Source organism: Biomphalaria glabrata, chromosome 8 (genome assembly GCF_947242115.1).
Source record: "Biomphalaria glabrata chromosome 8, xgBioGlab47.1, whole genome shotgun sequence".
In the NCBI taxonomy this organism is placed as follows: domain Eukaryota; kingdom Metazoa; phylum Mollusca; class Gastropoda; family Planorbidae; genus Biomphalaria; species Biomphalaria glabrata.
Window position 1 is genome coordinate 19,858,342 of NC_074718.1, and position 21,795 is coordinate 19,880,136.

General features: G+C 36.5%; 1 protein-coding gene across 13 annotated transcripts in view; it reads left to right on the plus strand.

The window, feature by feature from the left end:
- LOC106070031 (kelch-like protein 5) overlaps positions 1-21,795 on the plus strand; it is an 84,989-nt gene that overhangs the window by 54,675 nt on the left and 8,519 nt on the right. For all 13 annotated transcript variants that reach the window (XM_056039443.1, XM_056039448.1, XM_056039445.1 and 10 more), the window contains 6 exons: positions 1,266-1,597; positions 11,315-11,511; positions 14,961-15,173; positions 18,259-18,448; positions 18,720-18,944; positions 20,053-20,215. In XM_056039443.1, coding sequence (XP_055895418.1) covers positions 1,266-1,597; positions 11,315-11,511; positions 14,961-15,173; positions 18,259-18,448; positions 18,720-18,944; positions 20,053-20,215 — 1,320 coding nt within the window. The remainder of the gene's footprint in view (positions 1-1,265; positions 1,598-11,314; positions 11,512-14,960; positions 15,174-18,258; positions 18,449-18,719; positions 18,945-20,052; positions 20,216-21,795) is intronic.

Consider the following 21,795-nt stretch of genomic DNA (forward strand, 5'->3'; position numbering starts at 1 on the left):
TCTGATTTCATATATTGGCCAAACATTAACATGTAATAGAAGTACAGAAATCGCAATGTTGATAATAGGCTGTTTCAGATTTTAAAAATTGAAAACACATGAAAACCAAATTATATCTTGAAATTGCTGTCCTGATTGCTGTCCTGATTTATATATCTTAATTTTATTTTTTAAATCAATGTAATGTAAACATTTTTCTTCATTTAATTAACTTGCAAAAACGTCGCAAAATCTCTTTATCGTTGATAGGTTATTTCTCTTTTTTTTTTATATAAAAAACAACAAAAACCTTTTTTTTTAATCAAAAGCAAATGAACGCCAAAATCTTCATTAAAATCTTTCTTCTGAACTATAAAACATTGATGTTCTTGTTAAAAATTCTAGAAGTGCTATAAGAATTCAATCGAAAATGTTTATTACCCTCGTGATTCATTGAAATTCTCAAATTTGCCCAAAGATATTTTTTAGTCTAACAACCTTCTGTCGATTTCACTAATAAAAGTACGGGTTTTCAACGTATTGAGAATTTTTCTGATTCAGTCAATTTTAAACAAAAATATTTTTTATTAACTCAAATGATACACTTTCAAAAAATGGTACTGCTATCATTGACCAAGCCTAGATGTGATTTCCCTAGACCACATGGTACTGTTATCATTGACCAAACCTAGATGTGATTTCCCTAGACCACATGGTACTGTTATCATTGACCAAGCCTAGATGTGATTTCCCTAGACCACATGGTACTGATATCATTGACCAAGCCTAGATGTGATTTCCCTAGACCACATGGTACTGTTATCATTGACCAAGCTAGATGTAATTAGAACAGAATGACAGTGGCAACAATTTCAACTGGATTGTAAATAATTTAGCTAAATCCTTTTGACGCCCAGTGGAGCATAGGACCACAACAGTCCCTGTCTGGCCCTGCGGTATGCTTTCTGGACTGTCATCAGGACTTGTCGAGGGTCCCGGATTCCTGCGGGAGGCTTGGACTTGGAAGTAAATTATCTTCAACTCTGAAGGAACATCCGAAACATGTAAAAACAAACAGTACTTCGCAATCGGATTCTGTTGTGGGGAATTCCCCTCAGTTCGGTTCAAGTCCATCCTGCCGTCTTTGCTTCTTGTTCTGTTGATCTCTTTCTTGTTTGCTTGGGTCTGCCAGACTTTCTATTCTTTTGTGGGTTCCAGTCTAGAGCCTGTTTTGCAACATTGTAGATTCTACCCTTTATTATTATGCATCCTTTTTTTCCCCGCAGGTATCTTGTCCACAATACATATGCCAACCTCCAAGGTACTCCCACTAGGATGGAGGATCCTACCAATTCCACAGATGAGTTTCGCTCGCATAACCACGCAGAGCGCATGATGAAGAAGCTGGAGATGTATGCTGGCAAAAGACAATTGTGTGATGTTGTTCTGGTGGCTGAAGACCGACGCATTCCGGCTCACCGTCTTGTACTCAGCGCTGCCTCGGATTATTTCGCTGCAATGTTTACAAATAATGTTCGTGAGGCCAACATGGAGGAGATTCTCATCAAGGATGTAGATGCTGAAGCATTGGCCTTGTTAGTGCAGTACACATATACAGGTAGGTAGCTCACTCTTCAGCATGGGGACACGTTTTCTTTTTATAACTTTATACCGAACACGTCAATGACAAGGCAATGCTTATCATTAAGTAACATAGTATTACCTTTAAGTAACTGTATTATCTTAAAGTAACATCTAATAGCTTGAAGTAACAGGTAATATGTTTATTTTAGTCATTCCGTTTCTACACAGGCAGTTGCTTTAGGGGCCTATATTCTTAATAAGCGTTAGCAAGCATTATGTGGCCCACTGAGAAGCCGGTTCTCTGACTAGTTGAAAGTAACTAGCATTGTTTCGGCACTAAGTGGAACATGAAACAAACAAATTATATTTTTAAAATCTTTTTTTTAAATCAAAGCTTATCTAATGGGAAGAAAAAAACAAAATCACTGCCATATATCTAAATACTGCAGGAATAATGTCTATTTTTTCTATATAATACGAAATTTAATAATTATCACTGATTGATTAACTACTTGCTTTTTTTTTAATTGATTCATGTATTGCTATCGACTATGAATAGTTATTAGAGAATGGGAAGTGGGAGGCAAAAACATGTACAAAATGTTATAATGGAAATAACTCCACATGTACAGACACATATTTTAATTAGTAGCATTTATTTCCATTGTTCGATACCAAACAAAATAATGAATTACCAATACTTAACTTATTAGTTGTTGTTTTTTTAATTTGTGTTCTGTGAATATAGTTTTGTGATATAGGATGTGGGAGAAATAACTTGTAAAAAAAAAATACCAATTAGACGAGTTGATATAAGCTTGATTAAAAAAAAAAAGAAAAAAATAATGACAGCTCTTTAATGGAGGGGGGGATAGGTTACCTGACCAGTTAGGTTTTCCTTAACATATAATAAATCAACATAAATTTAAAAACAAAAGTAACTACTAGACACTATGAGACTCTTTTTCTATTTTCTCCCTCTCTCTCTTTCTCTGGCACCCCCCCCCCTTTTTATGTGTCCCCTGTTTATCGTAATGGTCTCCCATATAGACGTTTGATTTAGAACTGGTCTCTTTATAACGTACAAGACGTGCACAGAGGCCTAGGCCCCTTTTTACTTTGTACATCCTGTAATGCTCACATAATAGTTTGACTTTTTACTTTGTACATCCTGTAATGCTCACATAATAGTTTGACTTTTTACTTTGTACATCCTGTAATGCTCACATAATAGTTTGACTTTTTACTTTGTACATCCTGTAATGCTCACATAATAGTTTGACTTTTTACTTTGTACATCCTGTAATGCTCACATAATAGTTTGACTTTTTACTTTGTACATCCTGTAATGCTCACATAATAGTTTGACTTTTTACTTTGTACATCCTGTAATGCTCACATAATAGTTTGACTTTTTTACTTTGTACATCCTGTAATGCTCACATAATAGTTTGACTATACCCCTTCCCTTTTTTAGCGGCCCCCGAAAGGGGAAAAGACGCTATTAGTTTTGTGCAAAATGTCTGTCCGTCTGTCCGTCCGTCCCGTTTAGATCTCGTAAACTAGAAAAGATATTAAAAATCCGTCATCACAATATTTTAGACTATTCAAAGTTCTGATGCAACGGCTACTTTTTTTTTTTCTGAAAGCGAAAAATCTAATTTTTAAAATCAGTTATGCAAGCAGTTTTTTTAAAGAGAAAAAGCTAATTAGTATGCATTATAAGTTAGACCTAAATTAAAACGAATAGTAATCTTGTAAACTTCATTTTCGTGAACTGTATTTTGCTTCTCCAAACACACTATTGTAAAAATGTCTGTTTTGTTGTTGTTGTTTTTTAGCATTCGAATAAGAGATTGAGCCTTTTCAAAACAATTACATCAATTATAAGACTTCAGTTAGGCCAAGAGAAGCGCGGTAGCTGAGCGGTAAAGCGCTTGATTTCCGAACCGGGGGCCCCTGGTTCGAATCCTGGTAAAGACTGGGATTTTCAACTTCGGAATCCTTAGGTGTGAAATGTCTGTCCGTCCATCTCGTTTAGATCTCGTAAACTAGAAAAGATTGTGAAAATCCGATATCATAAAATTTTAAACCATTTAAAGTTCTGATGCAACGGCTACTTTTTTCTTTTCTGAAAGCGAAAATTTTCATTTTTTAAATCAATTTTACAAGCAGTTTTTTCATAAAAATACATCATTTGTATAAAATTTTTTTCAAAAAAATATAATAATTTTACAACTGTTTTGCTTAGTTAAGTACGTTGTGTCATACTAAGTACTACATTTAGAAAAAAAATGCTTAATTTATTTTTCAAAGAGACAAAAATATTTTTATTATGCATAAAGGAAACATAATTTAAAACAACAATTAATAAGTAATTTTTCTTATTATCATGTGAACTGCAGAGCGGCCCTCCTCCATGGAACACGTAGCTAAAGGGACATTTTTTTTTACGGAAATGTTTTTTTCTTGAGGATTTGAACAAGAGATTGACCCTTTACAAAACAATTAGATCAATTAGATATTCATTATAAGACATTAGTTAGGCCAGGTTCACATCTAACTACACATTCACTATACTTTGGTCTGCTGGACCGCTGGGCACCACACAAGATCTGTCAACCTTCTTTCTTCATTCTTCTGTCATTTGCATTTCATAAAATTTTATTCTGATATTCTTTCTGAAAATATTGAAACCTGCCTTTTTACCTGCCTAGTTGGACCACTTAGGGGCCGATTTTTTGAGTTTGTGTTTCCACACAAACTGTCTTGGTAACCTTGTCTTTTTTAAAACTTGTTTTGTTTAGTGGTCTGTTGCTAATACCGTGCCTGAGTCAGATGTCAGCACCAATGCATTCAAAGGCTAGTTCTTACATTTCTTATTTAATGTCTCTCAGTCTTGCTCTTGATTAGTTTTCTTTCGATCTGTACTACTTAACAAACAAGAAAACTTTGAACTATTGTCTGGTACTTCTGTTAAGCATATGAATTAACTTGTCAAGCTAGAGCAGATTAATTAGATTTATAACTGCTTGTTAATGTTTGTTCTAAATTTCCTTAGTTTTAGAAAGAAAGGATCAATAAAAAAACAAGATTACAAAGCGAGTTTGTGTTATTGCTTTTGATTGGATCCGCCCAGGGGCGGACTGGCTATATGGACATTCGGGCAAATGGCCGGTACACAATCGGGCCTGTAGGGCCACTCATGAATGCCAGTAAATTGTTTTAGTCTCTTTAAAAGCAGCACTTTGAGCGTCGTAAATTAAAAAAAAAACATCTTATATACTTAAGTCTAATACAAATCTAAAGCTTTGTCGTATACATCCGTATAGAGTGCTTCTAGTAGATGTCAATTCATTATAATACTAAACGTCAAACAAGAAACTTAAGGCTTTTATAGAGATCGACGTTAGTGTGAATATATTCGGATCTATCTATAAAGAGACCAACAACAACGTTCCAATAGAGATGACATGTCCAGTCACATACTTATTGGTTTGGTGGAGTTGTCGCATGATGTCGAGTTGGCCCCATTATGAAGTCTTTCCTAAAGCACAATTATTCTCTTGAACAGTGTAGCGATGCAATGATTGGAATCAAAATGGCAAAGAATCGAAAGAGAAGGAGCAGAAAATAAGTCAGATAAAAAGCAACTGTTGCTGGAATCCTGTGCAAAAAATATGTAGTAAAATACTCTCTCGCAAGCACTAGAGATTCACCAACCATATGAGGGCAGCATTTATGAATGAACAGGCTCAACGCCATAAGGCGTCAAAGGTATAGACTTAAGTCGAAATACAAAGTGGCTTTGCTAAAATATGAAACAATCTTGACAGCATTTGTTGTACTGAACGTAAATTAAATTTCCTTCAAACTAGATGAAGACAGTCAAACTAGTGGGGACTTAATGATCTGTTGTGTGTACTCTAAGATGAAGACAGTCAAACTAGTGGGGACTTAATGATCTGTTGTGTGTACTCAGCTCTAAGATGTAGACAGTCAAACTAGTGGGGACTTAATGATCTGTTGTGTGTACTCTAAGATGAAGACAGTCAAACTAGTGGGGACTTAATGATCTGTTGTGTGTACTCAGCTCTAAGATGTAGACAGTCAAACTAGTGGGGACTTAATGATCTGTTGTGTGTGTACTCAGCTCTAAGATGAAGACAGTCAAACTAGTGGGGACTTAATGATCTGTTGTGTGTACTCAGCTCTAAGGTGAAGACAGTCAAACTAATGGGAACTTAATAATCTGTTGTGTGTGTACTCAGCTCTAAGATGAAGACAGTCAAACTAGTGGGGACTTAATCATCTGTTGTGTGTGTACTCAGCTCTAAGATGAAGACAGTCAAACTAGTGGGGACTTAATAATCTGTTGTGTGTGTACTCAGCTCTAAGATGAAGACAGTCAAACTAATGGGAACTTAATAATCTGTTGTGTGTGTACTCAGCTCTAAGATGAAGACAGTCAAACTAGTGGGGACTTAATCATCTGTTGTGTGTGTACTCAGCTCTAAGATGAAGACAGTCAAACTAGTGGGGACTTAATGATCTGTTGTGTGTGTACTCAGCTCTAAGGTGAAGACAGTCAAACTAGCGGGGACTTAATGATCTGTTGTGTGTGTATTCAGCTCTAAGGTGAAGACAGTCAAACTAGCGGAGACTTAATGATCTGTTGTGTGTGTACTCAGCTCTAAGATGAAGACAGTCAAACTAGTGGGGACTTAATGATCTGTTGTGTGTACTCAGCTCTAAGGTGAAGACAGTCAAACTAGTGGGGACTTAATGATATGTTGTTTGTGTACTCAGCTCTAAGGTGAAGACAGTCAAACTAGTGGGGACTTAATGATCTGTTGTGTGTGTACTCAGCTCTAAGATGAAGACAGTCAAACTAGTTGGGACTTAATGATCTGTTGTGTGTGTACTCAGCTCTAAGATGAAGACAGTCAAACTAGTGGGGACTTAATTATCTGTTGTGTGTGTACTCAGCTCTAAGATGAAGACAGTCAAACTAGTGGGGACTTAATGATCTGTTGTGTGTGTACTCAGCTCTAAGATGAAGACAGTCAAACTAGGTTTCCAAGTTATTGAGAAAGAAGTATGTGACCTTGTTAGTAAAGTTCCCCTTTCAGACCTTGCGATCTATAGGGCTGTAATTGCTATACTGACCATCAAGTTGTAAAATGCTGGTCACTAAAATGTAGAATGGTTTGGGATCTCTGTACTTTGTTATCGCTGGGTTCGTGTGTCCTTGAGCTATGACCATTAGGTTGCGCTACTCATTTGGTACGTGAAAAACATAACTATTACCGTATACACAGACTTGAGTCCAATTTCAGTAGACAAAGTAATGTTTATTTAATGAGAATAATACAAGATAAAATGCTGCATCTTTAAGCGTCCAGCTACAAATCATAGGCTTGATATGAAATGTCATGGTATCCTTCATAGTAGTTATACAAACATAATCCAATATAACAATGTAGCGAAATATAATTACATCCGCATCACGGCGGGCAGAAAATATGAAAAATCCTCTAGAGTGGTCTACGTACACATACAATGCTAAATCTTGTCTTCATCACAGCGTTTAAATATGCAACTCTAATATATGTGTACTGCTCCGAGGAAAAACGAACTTAAATTGAGTACTTCTCACTTTCTCTTTCTATTCAGAGGTTTTCTCGTGCTTTCACCTTCTTGACCCAAAGAAGATCCCTGTCGTGAAAACTACAAAATTTTTAGGCCTCACCTTAGATTCCAAATTTAATTTTCTCCCCCACATTAAGGAACTTAAGAAGAAATGCCAAAAGTCATTAAACATACTAAGAGTACTCAGCCATACAGACTGGGGAGCTGACAGAGATACCTTGCTGCTGCTCTATCGGAGTCTAATTCGATCCAAGCTAGACTACGGATCCATAATATATGGAGCAGCAAGGAAGTCGTACCTAAAAATACTGGAACCAATACAAAATGCTGCCCTGCGTCTCTGTCTCGGCGCGTTTCGTACATCACCTATCCCAAGTCTCCATGTGGAGGCTGGAGAACTCCCCATGGATATAAGAATGAAAAAGCTTGCAATACAGTATATAGTCAAGCTAAAATCCAACCCCACGAACCCTGCTTTTGACTCCATATTTAACCCCACAGAGGTAGAATTATACAATCGAAGGCCTAACGTCATACAGCCGTTGGGCCTTCGAATGAGAGAACCCATCCAAAATTTAACCCCACCCATTGACCAAATCTCTAAAATAGAAACCCCTCAGAATCCTCCTTGGCTAATGAATAAACCTAAATTAAATTTATCCCTCCTTAATTTCAAAAAAGAAAATACAGACCCAAGCATACTACAAGTCCACTTTAGGGAACTGCAGGAGAGCTACGGAGATTGTGGCACCATCTACACAGACGGATCCAAAATGGAGGGAAAGGTCGCGTGTGCCTGCTCCTTTCGGAACAAAACAATCTCCCGTAGACTCCCCGATGGCTGCTCCATCTTTACGGCCGAATTGCATGCAATATTGCTTGCACTTATGGCCGTAAAAGCATCAGAAAGGAGTAAATTTATAATCTGCTCCGACTCCAAATCTGCATTGCAAGCTTTGGGGCGGATGAAGACTGACATCCCATTGGTACATAAGAGCCTGAAGCTGTTGGACCTAATAACAGCCGACCGTAGGGATATCACCTTCATCTGGGTCCCCTCCCATGTTGGCATTGAGGGAAACGAAGCCGCAGACAGAGAAGCAAAGAGAGCCCTAAATCATGCGGTGTCAGGAACCCAAATTCCCTACTTGGACCTGAGACAAAGTATTGCCTCTGCCACCTATCGAGAGTGGCAGAACCGATGGGAGGCTGAGACTCACAGTAAACTCAGGCAGATTGTGGCGGATGTCAGGTGGCGGCCCACATCTAAGGGTCTGACAAGGCGTGGTAGCACAACCATGTCCAGACTTAGGATTGGCCACACCTACATCACGCACTCTTTTGTACTGAAGAGAGAGGAGCCCCCACTTTGCGAGTACTGTGACTCTCGCCTCACCGTGGAACATATCCTCGTTGATTGCCCCAGGTACCAGGATGTCAGGGCGAAACATTTTAGAGCCACTAATCTAAAAACACTATTTAATAATGTCGACCCTGGGAAGGTACTGGGCTTTATTCGGGAAGTGGGGCTATCTACGAAGATCTGATTTCTGAATTTGTGAACATGCACTATTTACATTAGATTTTTACCAAATATTTAAATTTTTACTACCTTTACTATTTTAACTGTGAATAGACCTTAATTTTAATTATATTACTGTATAGAATCTGGCCCTTGTTGTTTAGAGAGAGAGTAGTCCTTAGGGGACTGCAGGCACGACATGGCCTAAATTGTGCCGATGTGCCTCAAATCAACAATCAATCAACCTTCTTGACCCAAGTTGAACAAATAACACTCAATGTCAAATGAGGCTGTCACAAGGGCAGATGATGCTATGGTCAATTGTTTCTTTGGCCAATGGTTAACGAGCAGGGTGTCAAGTGGCCACCGCAAAGTTCAACCGCCTTTACTTTCCCCAACTAAAGTCATGGTAGAGTTGGGTGGACTCAGGGGCGCCATAAAAATCCCGAAGTTAAAAATCCCAGTCTTTACCGAGATTCGAGCCCAGGATCCCAGGTTCAAAAGCCACCCCGCCCCTCTGACCTTGTGAGATGGACAGTTAAATAATGGAGGATGAAGAGTTGTATTTGTAAATTGAAGTCCATATGTCTGAGAAAATGGCGAGGAGTGAAAGTGAATCCTAAACACTATGTTCGTTGATGGAGGATCTTCATACGCCTTGAATGTGAATTTCAAGTACGGTGCCTGTCTATGTTAATGTATATGGTGGCTGTGATTTTTTCACATTAAGATATTCATGTTCCAAGTGTTATATTTTATTCATTTAGTAAAAGCGCTTATCAGGTAGTTGCAAAATCTTCTAATAAATTATTTATATAAATAACTACTTTGATGCATTATTAAACTTTACACAATGCTTTCGAGGACAGGATGTCCATCATGAGGCACACAATTTGTGGACCGAATTCTATAGAAATCCCCAGGCCAATTGTGACACCCATTCCGCCCCTGGATCCGCCAATGGATAATGAGACTTCTGTCAAGAAAATATTTAAATAATTACATCTATAATTATTCAATAATGAGGCTTCTGGACTTTCTGCCTTGAAAATGAAATGAAAATAAGTCAGAAGAGCGATTTCAAACATTCACTTGCCGTTAATGTGTTGTATCTCTTAATCACCAAACAGAACAACCTATTATCAATAATAAGTTTTCAGGACCTTCTGTTAAGAAATTTAATTGCACAATTTCAGTCAGAAAAGCGATTCGCAAAAATCATTTGGCATTAAATTTGTTTTATTATAAATGATCGCCAAATATTCTCATTCTCACTCCCGCTCATTCTCTCTCCATCTCTCACACTCTTTCTCTCTCTCTCTCTCTCTCTCTCTCTAGATCCATCCTGCTTATTTTTTGCACCTTGTTTCTATCGTAATGGTCTTGAATTGGAACAGCTTGCATTTTAGCGTACGCCAGACATGAACATAATTTTGGCTGGTAAATAAATCTTTGACTTTTCCTTGACTTTTCAATTCAATATTCAAATATTTACAAGTCTCTATTTTGCTTTTTGTCCCCACACTAACAAACCATAATTGTTTTAAAATCCTCCCGTAAAACATACACAGCACAAACCCTACAAATGTTTGGACACACACGCATTCAAGCAGCTATTTCCTATTTAAGAAACAAAAATACTTCAACATTTGTAAAATATGTTTTGTTATTCAACATTTCTATTTATGCCTTATAAAAAAAAGTCTTTTAAGGTATACCAAAATTAAAATACAAAGGTTTGATAGAAAACTTGCCCATTTTTCACTAATAACAGCGTTCAGGCTGCAAATCAGTCAATACTGGGTCTTAGTAAACACCTTATCTTGTATTATCTTATAAATTACAGACGTAAATTAGAAAAAAAGATAACTTCCTATATCTGTCCTTAGGTCAATCTAGTCATGCATATTAATCAATGACTTAAACTCTTCCAAGTTGATTTTCTTGGCTGTCTCAGGCAACTCATTGCATGCTCTAATAGCACTAGGGAAGAAGAAGTATTTGTACAAATTATTCCTAGCATTTGAAACAAGTAATGTGCCTTTATCTTTGTGCCTTTGTCAGTATTTTATTACCTAAGAGGTAAAAGGAACCTGTGTATGAACTTTCTTGCGAATCCGGTTGATACATACAAAAGTACATAAGTGTGTGGTGTTTAGATTCCTAAGATGATGTGACTTTTTCCTTTAGCTTATCATCTGTGCAAAGATTAGGTGTGAAACTCCAAGCCCAACATTTTCTTCCAATAGAACTTCATGAAAAAACATTTCTCTGGATTAGATCAAGAATTTAAATCAGAAACACATTATCATATTTCTATAAACATTATTAGTTTCTTCTAGCATACTTTATACAGTTAATTATAATGACTATTGATGTGTCGAGTATTTGTATTCAATCTCTTTCAAGTTCTTTGCAACATTCTGTCTTTCCTCTATGACCCAATGAGTAGCAGGAATTAGTCAAACATTGGCAACATAAAAATGATAAGTTTGTTACATTGTTTGTTGGCACGAAAATGTGCCAATGTTCCAAAACCAAAAAAAGTCAACTACCTTGTTTGTTATTTGTCAACAGGTCAGATTCAGCTGAAAGAAGAAAATGTTGAGAATCTCTTAGCTACTGCTTGCCTGCTCCAGATGTCTGAAGTAGTTGAAGCTTGTTGCAGTTTTCTTATGAAACAGCTGCATCCATCCAACTGTATTGGGATCAGACAATTTGCTGATGCTCAAGGATGTTTGGATCTTTATAAAGTGGCTAACAATTATGTCATGGTTTGTTTTGTTCATTTTTTTCTTTGACTGCAACATTGGCATTGGATATACTCCAAAGGCATGTCCTTTGTCTGCCTGCATCCTCTCTTAGGTCACCTCCCATTTCTCTGCTCCTAACCGGGACGGACAATAAAAAAATCCATTTATATATTTATGTGTTTTTGTTAGGGTCATGGCCAGCCAAACTGGAAAACTGCCAATATGGCTTCACATTGACTGACCAATGTGTGGAATGGCCTGCCGTTTTGGGATTTAGCCAGCCTGTTTGTGAAATAGCATGGGGCAATCAACCAAAGTCATCAGAAAAAGGTCACGAGCAGATTTTGTGTTTTGGTACCTTAATGATAATCACAGTCACATTATATAATGAATTACCAAAATCTTTCCAAATAATTTATCCTAGAAAATTATTAATCTCTATCACCACTTGTTATAACAAAGAAATTTTATGACATCATGTTTTATTCTTAACTTGTAGTAAGCGCCAAATGCTAGAATACCACAACCTTTGTCAACATCTGATATATGGATGCATACATTATAGAGATAAAACTGAGGGCAGAACCTTCTTCAAAAAACAGACAAATGGAAAATTATCTTTACAGTATGTCTCTGTCCTTGCTACCATGTGCAAGCTGTCATTACACTAGACTCCACTACTGGGCCACTCAGATTGTCTCACATTAGCACATCCAATATTGGCTAGTAATTTTTTGGCACTTAGGAAGTGGCTGGCCAAAGTAGCTTATACACATTTCAAATATATTTTCTTTCCAGTTAGCAAAAGACCAAAGTTTGGACTTCAGGCTGTAACATATATTTATATTATATTTATATACTGGTGGTAATTGGTGTTAGGAACTAAGCTTTGGACATGATTTTGTCTCCATGTATCACTTGTCTAATTCCAACTCACAGCATATGTTTTTCCTTAATGTCTTGTGTTTCAAAAGTAAATCCTGTGTATCAACTTCTCCTCTATTAATGGCAATGTCTTCAATTCCAAAAATTAGCTTTCATTACAATCGATCTTCCCATAATGAATACATTCCTATATCATCTTTTTAACTATTATTTATAAGTGTTCCCATTTTATTTACTTTGCCTTTTAAAAACATAGTTTGTATGATATCAAATCTTCACCTATACTTTAATTTGTTGAAACATTGGGGCACCACATATTATTCATCATTGTCTTTCTCCATTCCTCTGTATTTTCCTTGGATATTATCTCTTTCAATTATTGGCCCATCCATTCTTTATGTTGTCTTCTCATCACTTTCTCTGTCTGCTTTCTCTGTCTGCCTCTTCTTCTTTTTTTTCGTGGTACTGTTCCCTGAAAGAAGGTTTTTGCAAACCCTGAGAACTTTGTAGTATGGCAATAAAGTTTTAGGTTGCGTTTTTTTGTACAGTGGTCAGCAGGTAATTGTGGGGCCAAATTACAATTGTGATCCTATTTCTTATCACCTCGATACAGTCTTTGTAAGTGATACTTAGCATCCTTCTATGTCATCCCAGTTTCATTGCTATGATCCGCCGATGACATTGCACTACTCTGGGCCACTAATAAATGCATACAATAAAGGACAGAGAGCCTAGATATAGAGGCACCCAAAATTGGCCTTCACATAAACTTGGATAAGACTAAAATTTTGTGAGTGGGATATAAGTCAAAGGGTGCCCCGTCATACTTGGCGAGTCAAAGCTTGAAGAGTTGGACAAGTTCACATACCGATGGGGATACCTACCATGACATAGCATGCCAAATAGGAAAAGCAGGTAGCATTTTCCAAAGGCTGTAGCCTATTTGGACAAGCCAAGCCGTTGGACTTGAGACAAAAATACACAATCATCATATCAACAGCAGCATATGCATGTGAGACATGGAAGTCATCTGCTAAAATTGAGAAAAGACTAAATCAGGCTCAACGAAAATGGCTGAGATTGATTTTGGGAGTCAGTTATATAGATTGAGTCTCAAACATGGAAATCCTATGCTGAACTAGTAGTTGAATGCTTAGTGAGGTTGTGACAGAGCTTTGCATGAAGTTTGTGCGACATGTTCTCAGACAAAATGAACTACGTTTACCAAAAGTCAACATTCTGATTGAATATTCTGAAATAGGACACCAGGATCAGTAATTGTTTGCCCATTTCATAACCTGGTGTTAATACTTCATTTGTCAACTCAAGTACCATATCAGTTCCTGAATTGAATCTTTACCTTACCTATTTTGACTAGTTACATTCCATTTGAACCTTTCAATGCCGTCTTCCTCATCCAACCCAGAGTTTAAAAATTCTCATATCAGAGTTACCATCATCACTTGTAAAGAGACTTAGCAGCAAGCTGATCTCAGCATCCAAGGTATCAGCCCCCCAGCTTGGCAACTAAGTTCCTGACTACATACAAGTCAGGGTCACCATCAATGACAGCAAGTCTCAGGCCTCCACTACTCATACAAGTCAGGGTCACCATCAATGACTGCAAGTCTCAGGCCTCCACTACTCATACAAGTACATTAACAGATCTGAACTGCCATTAGAACATCCTCATTTTCATTTTAGCAGAGTCCAGGAGCTGCAAGTGGACAACCAACAAGAAAATACTTATATAAGATATCAGACTATAGGATCTCTCAAACTCAGCAATCAGTGAGGAAAACTCTCTATTAATAGTTTCTATTCTATTGTTATTATTTTGTACTCCTCCTATTTTATCTTTATATTATCATTATAATAAATTGTTTGTTTGTCTATATGTCTGAAGTCAACTAGTTCTTGTATTAATGTTATATCATCCATGTGCCTTTGGGGAAAATCTATAACATATTTCAACAAATAATGCAACAATAAAAACAAAACTATCCCAAATTTTAAGGCATTGTCTTCAATTCCAAAGATTTTGTATCAGTGCAGTATCTCCTGGGCCAACCCAGTTTCAATCTGTCTATTTTTGCTATTTATGATGGAAACAAAGACATTGTCTGCTAATTAAGTTTTCTTTTCCTCTTCTGTACCTATTTTTGGCAAAGGCTTTTCTTTGGCCCTCAAATGTTTGTCCCTTGAACTTCAAAAGAGCTCTCCATGTACTGCCAGTTGCTTTCCTCTATGCCAGTGAAATGGTACCTAAGTTGATCTTGATTACACTTCTGGAAGCACCCCTATTACTGCATCCTCCTTTAATTTCACCAAAAATTTGCCCTTTGGCATACAATCCCAGGTTTTGCTCCCTGCATGTTTCCTGCATTTGTCACAGTCTAAAAGAATAGAAATAGCTTGACTTGTTTTATGTTGAGAAAAATCAAATAACCTTTCATTCTTTTTATGCATCTGCTAATTTGAATTTTAAACATAAAAGAATGATTAATTTGATGTAGACTTTTTCATCCTATTATGAAGTTTAAAAGATCAAATTTCAAACTTGTTCTCTTCCTATTTTCTTTCAGGACAAATTTGTAGATGTTATGAAAAATCAAGAATTTTTACTGCTTCCATGTGATGAAGTTTGCAAACTTTTATCCAGTGATGATCTAAATGTCCCTAATGAGGAGACAATATTTGATGCAGTTTTGAAATGGGCAAGACATGATCTCCACAATAGAAAGAAATCTCTAGCCATTTTATTATCTCATATCAAGTTACCTCTCATGGCTCCACAAGTATGTTTACAACTCATAAATTATTTCCTTCATTAAATATCATAAGATTTAATTAAGACTATTTTCTAAGCTTTGGTTAGTCTTTGAAAGTAGCACTATATAAAAGCCGTAATTTATTTAGTCCACTTTCATCATCTTCTAATATATTCTATTGTTATTTACACAATTTTGTTTTACATAAATCTCTTACTTATTAATACTTGGTAGGTCTACAATAAAATGTTTAAAACTCTGGATATAAGGTCTAAGCTATTGTATGTGGTATTCCTATATTTGATAATTTTTGTCAGCTTGCAACAGTGGCAGAGGTAATCATTAATTGATTGATTAAGAGCTATCGAATACAATAGTAGGTAGACATCAATTATATTAATATGCCTTACAATAACAGCTAGACATTTCCTTCCCGTCCTGAGCCACTCAAGGTAGAAGATAACATGACCATGAATTCACAAGTTTCACCAGAACTGCCAGTACTATGAGTTAGCCACAAAAGGGACATGTATGATGGTCTTGAAATTGAGAAAGGAAAAGAAAGACAGATGAAAGAAATATGGAGCAAATCTGACATATTTTACCTTGGAAAAACAAATGAAACTTATGAGCATTACCTTTTCAATAATCTTGAAAAAGGCGATGACATTGAAAAGTACATTGCAAATCTGAGGAAGTGTATAGGTTTGAATGCCTTGTAGACAGTTTAATTCAAGACAGAGTAGTTGTTAAAGGTAGAATGCCAGAATGAATGATTACAAGATAATGATCTAATATTGGAAAAATGCAGACTTATACAGAGCATACAAGACAGCCAACAAACAGTTGAGAAATATGCCAACCTACAAATCATTGAAAAAGTAGCACCATGATCAACGACAGACATTCTTTTAAAAAAAAAATTATAGGTATATTTTGAAAATTTGAGAATTAACTCAGAATTTTACTTTTAAGTAAATATAAATTAATTATCTGGCTCTGTTGGGTCTAAGTGAATCATAGACCAGCGCACAATTAAGGTTTCTGAAACAGACACACAGATGACATACAATAATGTGAGGGAGAATTACTTTAGTTTTAAATAAATTGGTTGAAATAATGAAAAAGTGGGAATGGTGTCATTAGCAGGGGAAAATAAAAACAAATTAAAATGATATAAATGAATTAATTCATCATACTACCTCTGCTGCTTGTGTAGATCCTATTGTTTGACTTATTCCTGTGTCCAATTAACATTCTACATAGAGGATTGTTCTTTCTGTATGTGCCATAGGATTGTCAAACTTGCTAGGTTGAGTTAAGTTTTGGGAAAAGTCAGCGATTGTGGCTCGTTTACCAATTTAAAACTTTGTGAGATGTAATCAATATCTATATCTGAGCACTGTCCTTTTTTTAAAAAAAGGTACTGAGACAAGTAATTTTTTCCCCTCATGATTAGACAAGAAAGTGACAGATGAGGATTTCACTCAGAAGTGCAGTTCTGGAAAACTTGGATACAATTTAGATGCAGATCTAGAAGTGCATTCCTTCATTTACAAGGTTGAAAAATGGCTTTTCTTAGCAGGCATCTAGGAGTCAAGCTAAGATTCAAATCATGAATCAAGTTAGGATGTAGCGGCTGCCAAACAATGAGTCTAGAAACCAGGAATCAAGTAAGGTTGTAGCAGCTGTCAACCCAAGAGTTGGAATTAAGAGAAGCTAAGAAGCTGTAACAGCTGTCAAACCAGGAGTTGGAATTAAGAGTCGCTAAGAAGATGTAACAGCTGTCAAACCAGGAGTTGGAATTAAGAGAAGCTAAGAAGATGTAACAGGTGTCAAACCAGGAGTTGGAATTAAGAGAAGCTAAGAAGCTGTAACAGCTGTCAAACCAGGAGTTGGAATTAAGAGAAGCTAAGAAGATGTAACAGCGGTCAAACCAGGAGTTGGAATTAAGAGACGCTAAGAAGATGTAACAGTGGTCAAACCAGGAGTTGGAATTAAGAGACGCTAAGAAGATGTAACAGTGGTCAAACCAGGAGTTGGAATTAAGAGAAGCTAAGAAGATGTAACAGGTGTCAAACCAGGAGTTGGAATTAAGAGAAGCTAAGAAGCTGTAACAGCTGTCAAACCAGGAGTTGGAATTAAGAGAAGCTAAGAAGATGTAACAGCGGTCAAACCAGGAGTTGGAATTAAGAGACGCTAAGAAGATGTAACAGTGGTCAAACCAGGAGTTGGAATTAAGAGACGCTAAGAAGATGTAACAGTGGTCAAACCAGGAGTTGGAATTAAGAGACGCTAAGAAGATGTAACAGCTGTCAAACCAGGAGTTGGAATTAAGAGAAGCTAAGAAGATGTAACAGTGGTCAAACCAGGAGTTGGAATTAATAGAAGCTAAGAAGATGAAACAGTTGTCAAGCATTACACTCTATGAAAACTTTTCTAGGTAAAGGAAACAAGTCATGTTGAACTGAGTGGACAATGTGATATAGCATTTTGTATACTTTTGCGCAATAGTAACAAAACTTTTTGCTGCAGATTTGGATGTCTAAAAAAAAAAGGATGCTTGGACTTTTAAAAACAAGGTGACCTAATTACATTGTGACATTTTTATCAAATTTGATCTTATTTTTGCCATGAGGATCATTCATCTTGCCACAAAACTCTGCCTTATACTAAAGTCTAATACTTACAACCTGTCTTTTGACTGGCCAGTAGAAAAATAGTTTAGGTTCCTTAATTAATTATGTTTTCTTAGTGACATAAAATATTCCCATATTAAAATTTGGAACTCAGGACTCTTGATTCAGAAGCCTATTGCTTACCACTTCACTCTTTTTTTATTCTTTCAGTTTATTTAATTTATTTAGAGATCTGCATCTTCATTTCAAACATGATCTACTAATTGGATTATTACAGAAAGAAAAATCTTAATAAAGTACAATTATTTGTGTCTGTTATTTATTCAACGGCTTTGTCTGCACAAGATTTGGAAAAATATGCAGGTCGCAACTGGGTTTATGTAGTCATATGAAACACTACACTCATCCTAAATCTTCATAATTGAAGATATTGTCATTAACACCATTATTTATTCAACAAATAACTATTTCAGTTTATTGCTGACCATGTTGAAACCAATTCTTTGTTCCATGATGACAAAGAATGCCAACAGCTGATAATGGAAGCTCTCAAATATCATTTATTACCTGAGAGGAGATCTTCCTTTCAGTCCCCTCGAACTAAACCCAGAAAGTCAACAGTTGGTGTTTTGTATGCTGTTGGGAGCATGGAGTGCACTAAAGGTTAGTTCTCAGGGGGCCACACCAGCCTGATGTTAACAAATAAAATTGTTGGTGAAAATTATTGTTTTGAAAATAAAAATCTATTTTACTAATTTTTCAATTATCATCTACCTAAACATTTCTGTGACAAGGCTACTTATTTTGTTCCTTGTCATAAGTTAGTTTCTAATTAATGAAACCAATTATCTTTTTTTTTTGGCACTTATCTATGTAAGCATATATTATATAAATTGTGACATTTTTTTTTGTTGTGAATCTATGTTTCTGTCAGGTCCAACCAGTATAGAAAAATATGATTTAAGAACTAATACTTGGACTCAAGTTGCCAACATGTCTGGCAGACGTCTCCAATTTGGAGTGGCAGTTCTAGATGACAAACTGTTTGTAGTTGGAGGTCGTGATGGCCTGAAAACTCTAAACACAGTGGAATGCTATGATCCAAGGAAGAAAACGTGGACACTAATGCCTGCAATGTCAACACACAGACATGGACTGGGTAACTACATTGATAAAAGACATTTCTTTTTTTCTTCTGTTACAATTGATATTGCAGATGTTCAAATTCAACTAAACAATGTCTAGGACGCTACCTCAATGTTGCCAACTCAATACAAAACAAAAAGTACTAAAATTCTTAGTGTATTTTTTTTTATGAATGCACTAGTCTTTGTCATTTAAAATACATGTCAAATATATTTTTCATAAGCCTGAAGATATTATAAAACTTAATTCATATCATAATTTATAATAACTTACTAATTAATTTCTAGATCTAGTTTTTAAATGCAATCCTATTCTTTTCAGATAAGTCTAATCTAACAAAGGACTTATAATTCTAGCTATACAGCATCAATAGTTGACAACATTTATTTTTATTTTTGTAAAATTAGACATGATCTACATAGTTCTGCATCTAATTATGTAAGCCTAGAATTTATTGACAACATTATTAAATGAAACTTAACATTCCTGACAAGTTTTCATTTGAAATGGCACTGGAACTGGATGCTTTTCTTGATAATAAAACGTTAAGCATAGCAGTTGATCTTCCTATCAACTCTGCTTTATTATCATGAGTTTATTTGAGTTCAGAGGAACATTTCATTCTGTGGTGCTCACAAAAACATGATCCTAGAGCTCTGATATGGTGCTGAGATTGTCCTGTCTAAATTTGGACATCCATTCTCCTCATTAGTTTCTGAGATGGTGCTGAGAATGTCCTGTCTAAATCTGGACATCCATTCTCCTTATTAGTTTCTGATATGGTGTTGAGAATGTCCTGTCTAAATCTGGACATCCATACTCCTTATTAGTCTGATATGGTGCTGAGAATGTCCTGTCTAATTCTGGACATTCATTCTCCTTATTAGTCTGATATGGTGTTGAGAATGTCCTGTCTAAATCTGGACATCCATACTCCTTATTAGTCTGATATGGTGCTGAGAATGTCCTGTCTAAATCTGGACATTCATTCTCCTTATTAGTCTGATATGGTGTTGAGAATGTCCTGTCTAAATCTGGACATCCATTCTCCTTATTAGTCTGATATGGTGCTGAGAATGTTTTTACCTTCCTGGTAGACTGAATGTTTTTTTTTGTTTTAGGAGTGGGAGTACTGGAAGGTCCTATGTATGCAGTCGGAGGTCATGATGGCTGGTCCTATCTCAATACTGTAGAGAGATGGGATCCTCAAGCCAGACAGTGGAGCTATGTAGCACCTATGTCTACATCTCGAAGTACCGTTGGGGTAGCAGCCTTACATGGCAAGTAAGTATTCCAGCTGTGCATTACTACTGTTAGCTGGATTTAACACATGAATGGGCTTAAATTGACATCTTTTACATGAAATATATTACTCTATTCAGGAAAATAGTTCCTTGGGTTAACTTTGCATATTCAGCATTCATGCCAATGTTGCCTTTAATTTAGCAAGTGATTGATATTATTTTATGATTTTCTTCTAGATCCACTTTGAAAACCTTTTTTTTTTTTTTATTTGAGAGGGGGGGGGGGAACAATCTAAGGAGGAACAACAGTTTATGAGTTTGTAATTTTGTTTTTGGCTTATTTTCTGTTTGAAAATGCCTACCCACCATTTTTTTTTTTCAAATGTTCTGGATTCATCCTTGCCTTAATATTAAGCGTCAGTCAATTTTAACTTAGGAGGCACACTGGCTGAGCGTTAAATCGCTTGGCTTCTAAACCAGGGGTTCCCGGTTTGAATCTTGATGAAGACTGGGATTTTTAATTTCGGGACCTTTTAGTGCCTCTTAGTCCACCCAGCTCTAATGGGTACCTGACATTAGTTGGGGAAAAGTAAAGGTGGTTGGTCGTTGTGTTGGCCACATGACACCCTCATTAGCCTTAGGCCAAACAAACAGATGACCTTTTCATCATCTGCCCTATAGACCACAAGATTTGAAAAGGGAATTTTACTTTACAATTTAAACTTACTTACAATTATTGAAATTCACTTTTACTTTAGCCCCTCTTCATAGCATTTATTGATTTGACCAAGGTCTTTGACCTTGTTAGCAGAAGCGGTCTGTTTGCTGTACTAGAGAGAATCGGCTGCCCAAATAAGTTAAGAAAACTAGTGTCAGCTTTTCACGAAAATATGCAGGGCACTGTCCAGTTTGAAAGTTCTTCCTCCAGGCCATTCTCCATTAAGAGCAGTGTAAAACAAGGATGTATACTGGCCCCTACACTATTTGGCATCTTCTCAGTCGTACTAACCAGTGCTTTTAAATCCCTGGAAGATGGAATATATATATCCATAGCAGATCCGATGGAAGGCTCTTTAACCTGGCACGTCTTAAAGCCAAAACGAAAAGGCGTTGTATCTTGATAAGGGAGCTGCTGTTTGCCGATAATGCGGCACTCGTATCTCACTCACAAGGAGGTCTACAGAAGCTAGTGAACGCCTTAGCACCTGCTTGTCAAGAGTTTAGCCTTACTATAAGTCTCTCCAAGACCGAAATCCTGGCACAAGACGTCGCAGAAATACCTATAATACAAATTGGGAACCACACCCTTTCAGTGGTGCAGGAATTTACCTACTTGGGTTCAACAATTGTCAGTAACCTAGACTTAGAAATCGAGCTGACAAAAAGGATAGGAAAAGCTACCACAGCATTGGCAAAACTCTCCAAGCGCGTCTGGGAAAATGGTAAATTGACCACAGCAACCAAAATCCTAGTCTACAACGCCTGTGTTGTGAGCACTCTCCTTTATGGCAGTGAAAGCTGGTCAACATACATGTACCAAGAGCACAGATTGAATAGTTTCCACTTGCGCTGCATAATGGGCATCTCTTGGAGGGACCATGTCTCCAATCAGGAAGTTTT